Source organism: Rhodnius prolixus, unplaced genomic scaffold (genome assembly GCF_049639745.1).
Source record: "Rhodnius prolixus isolate KJV_2025 unplaced genomic scaffold, Rpr scaffold_1, whole genome shotgun sequence".
NCBI classification, from domain to species: domain Eukaryota; kingdom Metazoa; phylum Arthropoda; class Insecta; order Hemiptera; family Reduviidae; genus Rhodnius; species Rhodnius prolixus.
In genome coordinates, this window is record NW_027411581.1 from 54,122,135 (window position 1) to 54,135,840 (window position 13,706).

General features: G+C 31.4%; 1 protein-coding gene across 1 annotated transcript in view; it reads left to right on the forward strand.

Annotated features, from left to right (window-relative positions):
* The window catches only part of Balat (Beta-alanine transporter), a 260,779-nt gene extending 247,556 nt beyond the window's left edge, over window positions 1-13,223 (forward strand). Inside the window, exons 11-12 of the mRNA XM_074143662.1 lie at window positions 6,713-6,769; window positions 8,859-13,223. Coding sequence (XP_073999763.1) covers window positions 6,713-6,769; window positions 8,859-8,991 — 190 coding nt within the window. The 3' untranslated portion in view covers window positions 8,992-13,223. The remainder of the gene's footprint in view (window positions 1-6,712; window positions 6,770-8,858) is intronic.
* Window positions 13,224-13,706: the final 483 nt, after the last annotated feature.

A 13,706-nucleotide genomic window follows, 5' to 3' on the forward strand; every position in this document is an offset into this window, starting at 1 on the left:
GTACAGCGTAAAGAATAATTTAATGATCTAATGTATATCGATAATAAATACAAACCAAAACTAATTTGTAGAATTTTAATGTTACATTTAATTATTTTATTTTTTGAATTCGAAATGCGTCAATATCTGAGATCATATGTACGTACTTTCTGTGCACTGCCAGCCTCCAGACAATGTTCTCTCGTTATATACAAAGTGAGCTGCAAAAAAAAAAGAACTAGAAAGAGAAAATCTAGCGGATTAGCAGAATAATCTTAATTTAGAGCAGCTTCTATAAAAAAAATACATTTTGTCCAAATGGCTTTTATTGCGAATATTTTAGAGAAAATGAATATCGGCTTTATCTGCATTGAATTCAGATAGATAACGCTTCTTAAATTAGAGTTTTACATTTATTTAAAGTTGCAGACATTGCAGACAGACTGAATGTCAATAGATTGATAGCCCCCAGCTCTGTACCACGTTCTTATTGTTTTTTCTTATGGCTCACTACTCTAATTTTATCTATCGCACTATTGTATGTTACATATTGTTCTTATTCACCTAACCCACTTATATGTCTACAAACAGTGCTGTAACTTGAGTTAATAGCCTTATGCACTTCTACTGAAATTTCATGATTTTTCCGTTTTTCTATAAGTTCAGGCAGCATTTTCTCAACTATCGTAAATTGCCTTCCTTTTTGAGTGCGTCATATGCGTAACATATGCTTCGCCAATAATTGTTAGCCACTTCCGCAACTGACTAAACCGATTCCTCTCTGCTCCTTTACCCCTCCTTAAATTCCTTTAGTTTCGTTAACTGCACTGAACGGTAATATCTTTGTTTTAATGGGTTTAATTTTATTGAATTAATAGTACAATAATCTAATAATTTTTATTTTCTAACACTATCAGACCAGGACTTTTTTTGTTATTTATATTTAAACTTTTAGAACTACGCTCTTCATAAAAATTAAGTCACATCACTAATGAACAAAATGAATAGTAATGAGCTCAAGGCAATCTCGCTGTATAACCCCCTGCGTGATTTCTATCTCTTCTTCATTAGATTTATTTTTTTAAAACATCCTTACGTAGTCGTACATTTTTTGCAAAATTCGAATTATTTTACCGCTTAATTCAGCGTTTCCCAACCTGTGGTACGCGAAAAATAATCAATAATGGCGGACATAAAAAATATCATAGAAACGTTTTTCCCTATAATACATAAAAATTATTTTAATTTATATTATTATACAGTAAAGTTGTTAATATGTACAGTAATAAGGTTGGTATGTCTCAACATATACGAGAAAATAAAATAGCACATTTAACAGGATTAAAATTGTCTTTCATGGAGTATTTTCCAAAACCCGAAAATACAAATGATAATTGGATTTCAAACCCATTTCTATAAAGAAAATTTAGAAAAACTACATCATTATCAATAAAAGATAAAGAAAATTTAATAGAATTATCATGTGACAGAACTTAACTTATATCTGTGTAATAATCTGTTTAAAGAGACTAAAGTTAATGAGTAAGCTCTATCCAAGCAACATTAAATTTCATTGGTACTTACAGGTAGTTGAATGCTTAAAAGAAATTAATTTAGAAGATTTTGGCACAAATACAATAATCCTAAAGAAGAACTTTGTAAATTAATTAATAATTTTGAAGAGAAAAATATGAACTCAATTTTTAATTATATAAAAAAGTTTTAAAACTAAGATCATACACTTTACAAAATTTATAAAGTGAACATTAAAATGTTCGCCTTCTTAAAATCAACAAATATTCTGATGTAATAACTTTTTCTTAGAACGTATGGATTTCTAACATTGTATGAAGCGTAAATATATGATCGAGACACCCAATAACCCACGGTTATTTCTGAAGCCGGCTTGTTCCTCAGGGAGTTTGTTGTTTTCTTCTGCCCACTGCATTATTCTCTTTGATAACATCCCTGTAAAAAGTTAAAAGATAGAATTGATTAAAGCTATTCCCCGGCAATTTTCAGGATTGGAATTATCGCTTTTTTTTACATAAGACAATTGGATTTTACTCCATAATTTGGGAACTCTTTCATTTTCTAAGATTACATTAAACTTATAAAGAAAATAACGTTGCCATTCTGGTGTATAGTTTTTAAATATTTCATTAGGTACTTTGTCTAAACCCGGAGATTTGTTGTTTTTTGAATATTTTATTGTTGTTTGCATTTCACTTAACTCAAAACCTTTGCCCAAGAAGGGCTTACGGAGTAAAATGAATAAATTACACCATTCCTCGGCGGGTAAACAGTTTTAATAATCTAGCCTTGCATTTACATCAATGTTGTCGTGTTGCACTGAGTTCATATTGTAAAGTTTAATTGTAACATACTCCAGAAATCTATATTTTTATATTATTTCTATAACTATATTATTTCTAATATTTTCAATTTTAGATATCATTTCCAATGAATACTTATTTTTCTCCCTTTTTTAAAGTTTGTAGTGCTTTTTAAACAATAGAAAGTCAAAGAGCAGATTAGAATTATTTACGTCTTTTCTATAATTTTTATACAAAAATCTTACCTTCCGCTTCATGTCTCTAAGTTCTACTAAGTTAAACCAAGGTTAAACTTCGTGACAGTTCTGGTGAAACTTCAAAATATAAAATCTATTTTTAATAGTAGCATAATAGTTGAAGAAATTTAGTGGTTATTTTATGACAAAGCCTAACGATAATTTAGATAGAAACTTTAGGGAAATGAAATATCAGAGGGTAATTAATGCCGTCCATGTCCTGTAAACTAGCTGAAAGTAGGAGGTGCCCTGAAGGACAGTACGAGAGAAATGAGAGCAATGAATTAAAAGGAAAATTAGTTTTTAGAAGATTGAATGCTGAAAGAAGAGAGTTTCATGAGCACGGGAAAAAGGACCAATAAAAAAGGAAAATTCACACTTCTCCTGGAAAAGAGAGAGAGGGAAGGAGAAACTTTAATTATCCTACCAAAGAGGCTGCACAAATGGACCTGCCCTCAAGTTCTTCTATTCTTCTCCTCTTTTTGGCTCCTACTTCCGCTTCCTATACTAGTTAGACCTAGTAAGTTGAAGATTTTAGTTTTTATGAATAGAAGACAAATTGTGTGGCAGGAGGAACAGTGGCTTAAATTATGGATGCTGTTTAGGGTGGAGTCTCGACTCATTCAGGCTTCTCTCTTCTAAATGTTTGTAAGGCGACCGGAGTATCCACTCAGCCAACTTTGAAGTAGAAGAACTAACTACAATGCACTCTTTACAATCCTGCCAGCCATGGTCCTCCGCTCTATCTGACACCTCGCATTCAGCGTTGTTACCAAAATCATCCATTTACAAACTTCCCTCCCAAGTTTCTCTTATATTTCTTACTTCTCCATTTTTTGATCCTCTCAGTTGTTTCGGCTTTCTGTATCTTACACAAGAACACCCTGCGCTTTTATCTTCATTTTTATACAAATTAGTAAAATATTCTCCAATTGAAGGAGAATTAGTATAATTTTGCGGCCGTTAACAGCTGTTTCTGTTTCTCCTTGTTATGAGAAGTATACCAATTTATCAGTTTTGCGCTCTCTCAGGAAGTAACCGATTTGAGAGGTACCTAAGTCACAAAAAATTGGTTTTATGAGTATCTTTCTGTTTTCTACCCATTGCAGTAAGTTTAAGAATTTGATGAACATATACGTCGCCGTCAGAGTTCTCTTCTAGACAAGAAACAGTGAACACGAACTTTCTTAGCTCTCTTTTAAACTATTTGTTGTTTGAAGTTGAAATAAATTAATTTTTCGAAAAAATTTAAAAGTCGTAGTATTAATTGACTTTTCATTTTAAAGCAGTATCATTTATTAGTTTGTTGTCTAATGGTTTACTACTTTTAAATGTAGCCTACTGCAATTCTCCTAAGGTAAAATCATTATCAAGTGCTAGTACACTTATTAACCTATTATATCAAACTGGAATTACTTCTTTGGGTGGGTAAATATTTCTATAATAACTAAATAGGGCTGCAACTGAAACAGAATCCCTATGCCACTTCAGCTTTTTATATCTGTTTATTACATCCCAAAAATCTTTACAGTTTCTAACATCAGATATTTGTTGGACTTGCTTTGTTAAATTGTAATACTCTTTTTTTGTTAATTGAATATATTTTTTGTAAACCACCTTATTATCGTAGTATTTTTTTTTTTTTTTTGTACATCAGAATTAAAATTATTTAATTTACAGATTTTAAAACTATTTTTAACTTTCTTTTTGCTTCAGAACATTGTAGATTAAACTGTGGACTTTTAGGACTGTTTACATTTTGCTTATCTTTTATTAAACCTAACTGTTCTTCTATTTCATTTATGGTTAGAATAATATTCTTATATAATGAATCTGAATAGTAAGAATTAAAACACAATTTTTCAGATTGATTTAGTAGATTGTGAAAAAATTAGCGGTTTGTCGGTATTCCACTCAAAAGCTCATTTCTTTTATTACTTTATGGACTACATTAAAATAATTATCCCTATTTATCCCCTCTAAACTTAAGAAAAATGGAAGATGGCAAGAATTTTCGACTACTCGTATACCTATTAACTTCAAAATTATGAAAAATTCTAGCAAAAGAAAAAATTTGCCCATACTAAGTCGATTACACGTTTTGTATCACGTACTCTTCTTCCGGTAACCAGACCATGTTCTTCCATTAATTCTACAAGATTTCTACCCTTTACACCCCTTATAACAGTATCTAATGAAACTCTTTCTCCATATAAATGAATACCTATTAACAAATCCTCTTGCATCTGATTCCTACTCGACCATTCCGGTCACCCCAATTAAAATATTATCATATTTATTCGCATTTTCTATTTTTAATAACATATCGTCTAACATACATCGCTATCACAAGTGGGTTTCCAGAACCATTTGCCCTACACAATAAAAGAGAAACCTGCTATTTCCTTACGAAGAATAAGAAAGCTCACAATATTCAACTTTTGATTTAACCTTTTTTTTTTGATAAGAAAGACTAGACCACCACTAGCCCTACTTGTTTCGGACTGTATAATAATAAATTAATTTAACCAGTTGGGCAAATTACATATATGCAGTACTAATTACAAAGTTTCTGATAGTGTTATTGCATCTTGCTTCAATTTTCTCCATTGTATCATCATATTTTTTGTTTCAATATTCATATTATAGATACAATCCTTTTATTTTTTTGATAAGAAATTTAGGAATAAAAATCAATTTCGCCACTATTCAGCGCTACTTGATGTGCACGTCTATTACTAACTGGATCAAAAATGCTATCATCAGTAGATAGGTCAGTACAGGTGATATCACAGCTGATCACTTTAACCATGAATAACGAAATGCTGTGTTCAAGTTGAATTAAATGATTTTTTTTTGTTGAAGGTATTCGTGCTAGAACAAAAAATTCGTGTAAAAACTGTATTTCTTCCTAATAGTGAACCGTTTTGTTTCGAAATCGTGTGAAAAAAGAGTTGGGTGTACAAGTACTTCACTCGTCAAAAAATTAATTGCAGGTACTACTATGTACTAGAATGAGCCCAAAGTTACCTCTGTGAATTTTTAAGCCAACAACCAGCCTCATTTGGAGCACCTCCTGGTAGTTCAATCCAAGAGCTAAATCCCTCCCTTCTTTACTAATCTTCAGATTAACTATTCCTTTATCCTCTAACATTGCCAGCATCAACCTTCTCCATCACTACATCTCTTCTTCCAAACATACACACAAACATGTACATTCACACCTTTCTTATTGTAGCTGCCTCTCATGTTTCATTATGCTTGGTGATGAATGGTTTATAGAATCAATGGCGGAAAACAAGAACAACAAAGCTTAACCTTACAGCTTTCTTGCACGTGCGCTTTTATGTGGAAAGGAATAGAGCGAGGTATGAGTCAAACATGATAGACTTTCATCTTTTATTAAAAAAGTTCTTGAACAAGAATTTGATGCCCTCTGTTGTTTTATCAGTTGCTATTGTTTGTGCATTTTTTCAATTTTATTCCACGCTTAAGGTATTATTACATAACAGTACTCACGTATGAATAGACTGGTTACCTGCACAATGACTACCTGGTACTCATTAAAAACTTTATCAGTCCAATTAAATGACAGAAATAATAAGTTTACATACGAAAAAATCTTTAACAAAAATTTACAGTTTAAAAAGTTAAATGTACACAAATAAGCAAGTTCCCATCATTTCATTACTACATCATTGAAGAAATTTAAGTAATTTTACTGCATTAAGTTCTCATTAATATTTTTTAGAATTTATTAAATGTCACAGACCCTTATGCTGGATATTTTCATCTACAAAATATTTGTTCAAGCAGACCACCTTATATCTCTTATTTAAAATTAAAACATCTATATATCATTAACCATTATCAATAAAACATTGCAATTTAAATCAGTTAAAGGAGCTAACTTTTCTCTACAATTCAGTAAAGAATTCATTGAAATCTGAACAATACGAAGAGAGATAAAAAGATTTGAAATTTGAACGTAGTTGAAAACCACCAAAATTCAACCTTCTATATCTCATTACCCAATATCACTAAAACAATGAAATTTATGTCAGTTATAGAGTTAACTTTTCTCTACAATTTAGTGAATAATTCATTAATGATTTACTATCATTATAACCATTATCAACAATGATATTTTTGTTTGCCTAGGGTCAGTGATGTATCACCAAAGAAGCAGACAAATATGGCGGAATCACCGATTAAAAGGTAAAATATTAATTTTGTAGTGCTAATACGAGTAAATAAATAAACTAATAAATCTTACATCACGTCACTTCCGCTCTCTCTAATTATGTGTGCGGGTGTGTAAGTAAGGGAGATTCAGAAAGCGAGCAGGATATCCTGAAAACAGAAAGCATTAGTGCAAATTTAAAGTAAAAGTAAATAATGGGCAAAGTTTTGTCTCGAGATATAATAAATAATTTGGAGTATTTATTAGCAATTTAAAGAACTCTAATAATTTGTTCACATCCTTAAATTTTTGGCCCTCTCCCCAGACTTGAGCCCCCATTGCAGATACTTGCGCCAGATATAGAATTAAATATTTTTAATTTACTTTCGAAGCCAAAATCTTTATTTAAAAGAAAACTTTTCCGAACGGAATTTAGACAATACTTTGAACTTCTTAATTTAGTTTAAAATGATTATTCAGATACAGGGTTGGCGTGATATTCCTAGACAATTGTAATTATTTATATACAATTTCAATTTGTTTAGCACTAAACCACTCTTGTTATTTGAAGAGATTTTACCTCCGTTTCTGAAGACAATCAATTCTGATTTTGCAAGATTAACAACCAAATTCCAATTACTATAGTACCTGTACAATAAGTTTTTTACAATCATTTTTTGTAGTGAAATGGGCGACGATGCAAGCAAGCGATGTCATCGGCGTAGGCAAAAAGTTTTACATTAGTTGTACCAATATTCACACCTCCATCTAAATATTCATCATTAATAAATACAGAAAACAGGAGAGGACTCCAAAAGTGCACTTTGTTTAACTCCCATCGCGATTTTAAATGAGCCTGCCATAAGTATCGTTATGTGAGCCAAAAATGAGCTTAATTTTTTTTATAAGAGAGACCAGTACTGTATAATTTGTAAATTAGTCCATGTCGATCAATTCGATCGAATGTCGCACTGAAGTCGACAAAAAAGGCGTATACTTTTCGCCTTTGATTTTAACGAGAGAAATTAATGTAAACATATCATCTATTGTCGGCGGGAACCCGCCTGTAATTCTTTTAAAACACCATTTTCTATGAACCAATGGTTTAATAATTGCAAAACTAACTCGGAGAAAATTTTCCCTTCTCTGAAATGATGTTATAAAAATTCAGTAATACATTTAAAAAGTTTTTCGGGGCTTGTTTATAGAATTCGTATGGGATTCGATCTGCACCTTGTGCTTTATCACTTTTAACTGTATTCAAAGCTTGTTTTAATTCTGAAATAGTAAATGGAGCGCCCAAAAACTCCATTAGTTATTAAAAGGTGGGCAGAAATTAACGCGATTTGCAAGCATGGGTGGATTATACATATCACTAAAGTACATTAGCCATTGATTCAACGAGATATCCGGTCCTGTGACGTAAGATTTAGTTTTAAAAGATCGAACTATTTCCCAAAATTCTTTGGTATCTTTTATTTCAGAAAACTTTCCGATTATATTTTTATAGTACTCTATTCGCTTCCTTTTAAAAATATCTTTAATTTTTTTTATTATTAATATAGTAATCAGTTTTCTCTTTAAACATTCTTTATCAAACCAGGGCTTTTTTTCATTCTGCTGTATTTTGTCTTATTATTGTTTGAGTGCAAAAGGTTAATATGTGAAGAAATAATTTTTAGATGATAAATAGACTCTAAGTTCATAGTACTGGATTTTTTAAATAATTTATTCGGTATTTAATTCAATTTTAAATTGGTAATCTGATTTGTTTTGAATTTTCCAATAGTTTGGAAATGAAATTTAATGACTGGTCGTACTTTAAATTTGCCTTTTTAATTTACTATTATTTAATTTAATTTAATCCCCTTGACTCAATGAACGCTGAGATCGGTCTCGTAAAAAAGTTAAAATCGAGCTAGTGTCTGTGTTTTTCTTTAAATTCTTCAATTTTCTTTTCTTGGATGCTTGATAATCCAGTATATTCTATCGGCTCAGCATAAACTGAGTAGAAACATAAGTAACATAAGTTCAATTCATTGAAACACAAGTTCAATTCATTGAAACATAAGTTCAATTCCTTCATTTATCTAATAAATATTTAAATAAAAACTTCGGTTCCAGCTTACTTCATGTCAGCCTAAGAGATACTCCAGCTTCTACGCCAATAGCCACGGACATAACTTCATCCACTGATGTCACCTCGGATACGGTTTTCTCCCTTCAAGAACATACACTAAGAGTGACAGTGGTCTGATGTTCATCTACCATTTTGGTCATCTTCTTCCAGTTATGTTACAACCCATCTACGACTTCCGGATGTCACCTGTAATGTTATCAATTCATCAATCAAATTATCTGAGCGATCAACCATCCATCAGGAAACGACAAAGAATTTCAAAGAACGAAAAGATTAGCCCAGTGGTTAACGGTACTAGAGGGGTTCCTGGTTCGAGTCTAGCTGCTGGCCATTTGAGAAATTAAAGCAACTTAAATTAGAAAATAAATAAATAGGCAAACTATCTTGTGATCCAATAACACTAAGTAACTACTGGATTATATCGTCATAACTTGTGACTCTGAAGTGACCAGTGTTAAGCTAGAATCGGCTCCAGTGTTCCCATTTTTAAGAAAATTTAATTATGCTCTTATAAAAATGTAAGTAGTGAATTGTAGAATAAGACGATATACTTTATGTATATATAAAGTATATAAAATACATTTTTGAATTGTTATTCGTCCTTGGGGAAGGGAGAATTGAGCACTTTAGCTTTTCTAATGCCGCTGTTGACATTTATAGACATGCAAAGAAAACAACACCAATATACTGAGTCTAGGTCAAATGCCCAGTCTCGGACGCGTCATCTAAATTCACAGCACTTCGAACGAATCAAATAGGAGGAAACAACCTGAGCTCCTTCAGTGTCAAACATCACCCTCATCACATTCCAGACCATCCGTCTTAAGATGAATCTCCAATTAAGCTAGAATCGGCTCCAGTGTCCCCATTTCTTCTTCTACGTATCTCAAAAACTCCTTGAAAAGTGGCACGATTTCGAGGAATTGAGCGTGCGCTCAACCGAATCCCCCCCCAAACAGTAAAAACAGGATTCTATAAGAACGAAGGCCAGCACTTTGGATAGATTGTAGCGAGAAATAGAGGAATGATTTTATCGCCATCCTTGCCAAACCTTCAAGTTTAAAAGTTGTAACAGCTATTATTGCCAAGTTTTTCAGCCCCCACCCCACAATAGGGGCCTCAGAGAAGTTTCCACAGAAGCTGTTGCGGTAGTACGCACCCAACAAGTCTAGCATTACATTTGTTCAAATCAAGCAGATATTACTCTGAAGCGCCACAAGTAAATGACTGGGTTCCCTGTTGCTGCTAAGTTGGTTGCTTAATAAATGCGTTTTTTTTGTACTCGGCAAAGATATCTGAAATTACTTGAGAATTTTAAGAAAATCCATTTTCTATAACCACTCAAATAAAAAGTGGAATTGCTGGGCATAAAAGGTCGACCTTTGGTTTAGATTGTATTGCTAGTTTTTTAAACTTTTCCTTTTATTCATTATTCAATCGCTATAGAATTATTAAAAGTTTTAATTTAAAATGGATTTCCTCAGTTGATAATCTATACATTCATTGAAATGTCATAGAGAATTTTTTAATTAAAAGTAGACTTCATCAGTTGATGATTAAATTGCGTCACTTGTCCATAACATGAGGCTTAACGAATATATGTTTTATTAAACTTTTTGCCACAAAATATTTTATATAATTAATTTACTGTTTTTTAAAAATATTTTAGCCTGATGCAAAAAATTGAATAGCAAGCATCACACAATTGTAAACTAATATTTTGTAGTCAATCTATTGTTCCGCAATCAAAAGAAATAATTTAATATTAGGCTATTTTGCATCAAACATTTGTAAAATTAAGTTAATTGTTTAGTTTTAATCAATTACTATTTAATTTTTGTGTGACATATTCATTTTTAAATTGATTACTTTTGTGAAACTTATTTTGAAAAGAATTATATTAAATCTCTCTCCCAGCGAACTAACCTCTTTGAATCAGTATGGAAACAACACTCATCTCTCCATCAGTCTGAAAGGCTAAACTTTTAATCCCCATAAAGAAAATATATTGCTATTTACATAATGGAAAGATGTCTTAATTCATTCACTTTGACTAAAATTGTAACTGGATTCAGGGCACACTCCTATCTAGGAACGTGCGTCACTCATGACCCCAAAAGGATGGTCCCCTTCAGGGAAAATAGGGTAACCACTTGGTTCTTTCTTCTTTCATTCATCATTGAATTGGTTTTTAACTAAAGTATGAACATTGAAACATTTGTATCGGAGTTCACAGTATTATACAGTATTTTTCCTTAAATATTTTACACTTTTAAAGTATTATTTAATAACAACAACTGCTAAAGGCTAAAAGATAAGTACGAGAGTTGATATTGGTGTTGAGAATTTAATGTAAATATAATTCTAACAACATAGTTTAAATATACCTTGAAAATTAAGGAAATCAAAATTTATGCAAGTCAAAAACATTTCTTGTTTAATACTTTTGTTATAATGATTTTTAGGTTGAGTAAAATTTTGGATACCCAAGAGGATGTTATAATAACAATGTATTCCTGTATTTTTAAGCACAAAATTTTCTTCCCTAAAACTCGAAGCATAATTGTTAAACTAGTGCCTTATTTGAAGGTTTTGTTACCTTGTATATATATGGAAACATTATTAAATTATATATGTCTATAAAAATTATATATTTAATTACATCCTATTTAGTACTCCTTTGTGAAAATCAGGCTACTCCAATCCTCTTGTTATCCAACTTCTAAATTTCATTCATATCTAGTTTTCTTACTGAAAAAGTCATATCATTTGTGCCCTGTATTTGATTAAGTTTTAGAGAGGTTAAAAGATACATTAAATGAACCGATTTACATGAATGAAGTTCGAAATTTTTATGTAGCTATGGCTTTTGGTGGTCTCGACGCTGCACATAGTTTCAGAGTGTAGTATGCAGGGGAAGTAAATCTTAGATCGATTGTTATCAAATTTGGCAGGAAGGAGTAGTTAGAGCTTCCCTTAAGGAGCCATTCTGCTCTTAAACCACAAAGGGGAAGTATTGTAAACGTTTCACATTTTCGACTAGTGAAGAGCGTTTCATTAATTGTCATTCGATATAATTGAATACGTTTGCCTTTTTGGGGTCTCGACGTTGTATATCATATGAGGTAACAGTTAGCCTCACATATGTGGGGGCACCCATTAATATTATAAATCATAAAAATAACTATGCATTTTACTTCCGATTCTGATGCCCTTAAAAGATCATAAGATTTCCCTCTCTTAGTTTAAAGCGAGATTTCGTATTTACTCTCATGGAAGCGGATGTAATCTAATCCTCTAAAACTTTTGACATCGAGTTTTTAACCTAAATATCCTATTTGAGGCCCCCAGAGCCCAAAAAAGTGGTTTTTGTATTTCGGTCTCTCTCTTCTATGTATGAATGTGTATGTACATATGTATGTATTTTATGAATGTGTGAATGAGTATCTTCCTAACTCACAAACCAGAAATGTCAAAAAGTTAAAATTTGATATTTATGTTGGGGGACTCAATAAGTTGTAATTAAAATCGATCATCCGGAAGTATCCCTTTATTTTTGAGTAGATATTTCAGTTTGATACAATGTTTTCAAAAACTCATACAGGAAATTCAATTAATACGAAAAGGTGGGTAGATTTCTTGTAAAATTATAAAACGGAAACGTTCAGAATGTGAAGAATATTTGAGTAAAAGATAGAGAGGATAGTAAAGAGAACAAGTCGTGTGAGTGTCCACACCAGATATTTTTTACATAAGTTTTAGGTTTTGAGGAAATCTCAATCCAAAGGTTGCAACAAGAGAGTCTTCTTTTTGTATTTTTCATTTGTATTTTTTGCTGATAAGAAAGAGGTTATAAGTTTTCTATAATTAATTTTCTATATTTGCTGTTAGACTTTACTCTTTCTCATTGGTTTGTGAACAATAAAAATGGTATAGTTTTAATAAACTTAGAACTTATAGTATCACGTGATTTCCCCCTCCTTTTCGTTTGTACAGACTTCAAACTGAAGTAATGTCTCAGTCATCTTTTTACATTTGTGTGTGCCACATCTACCTCCTAAACTCTGTAAGTAGACGTCTTAAAATTATTTAATAATTAAATATGAAATTATTTAAGTTTCTTTTTAATTCGATTGTCTATTAACTGCTGATGTCTTGACGAAAATTGAGCCTAGTTGTGATTGGTTTTTAAAATTCAAACAGTTTCTAAAAGTTAATTTTTTATATTGCTTAGAGGGCGTTCGTTGCTTGATTAGAATTATAAACTGATTATCTGCTTGTGATGCTCTAATTTATTTGTCTTTGCAATTCTTATTTTTTTGAACATATGCTCTTTCAGAATTATCGGTACATTATACCGCGTTTAGGAACATTAAAAGACAGATTTACACTAAGCGCAATCCGTTTCAAAATTAATTGTGGAACTTCCTGTAGAAATAAAGTAAATTATGTCGAATCTATTTTACGGTGTTTTACTATTTTGTCTGTTTTATCTATTTTACTAAGCACTGCAATGCGATAAAAAAATTATTTGGGCTCTTTTAATCCAAAAATTTTCATTAAATGAATTTGAATTGGAAAATTTCCCTTTTCCCAGTGTATAAATATTGTATTTTGCAGGAATTTGTCTCATTTTTGGAAAGCCCCATTCCCTTCCACTAAAAAACGATGATTTATTTGTTAAGTAAGCTTTGAAATGCGAGAAACCCTTGTCTTTTGCCTTATTTTGCACAAAAATGTCTTTTTTATTGATTTTGAATGTCGAAATTTCATTTTTATCATTTATTAAATACATCAATCTGTCGGAAATTCCCTCAGCTTCAAAATGCATG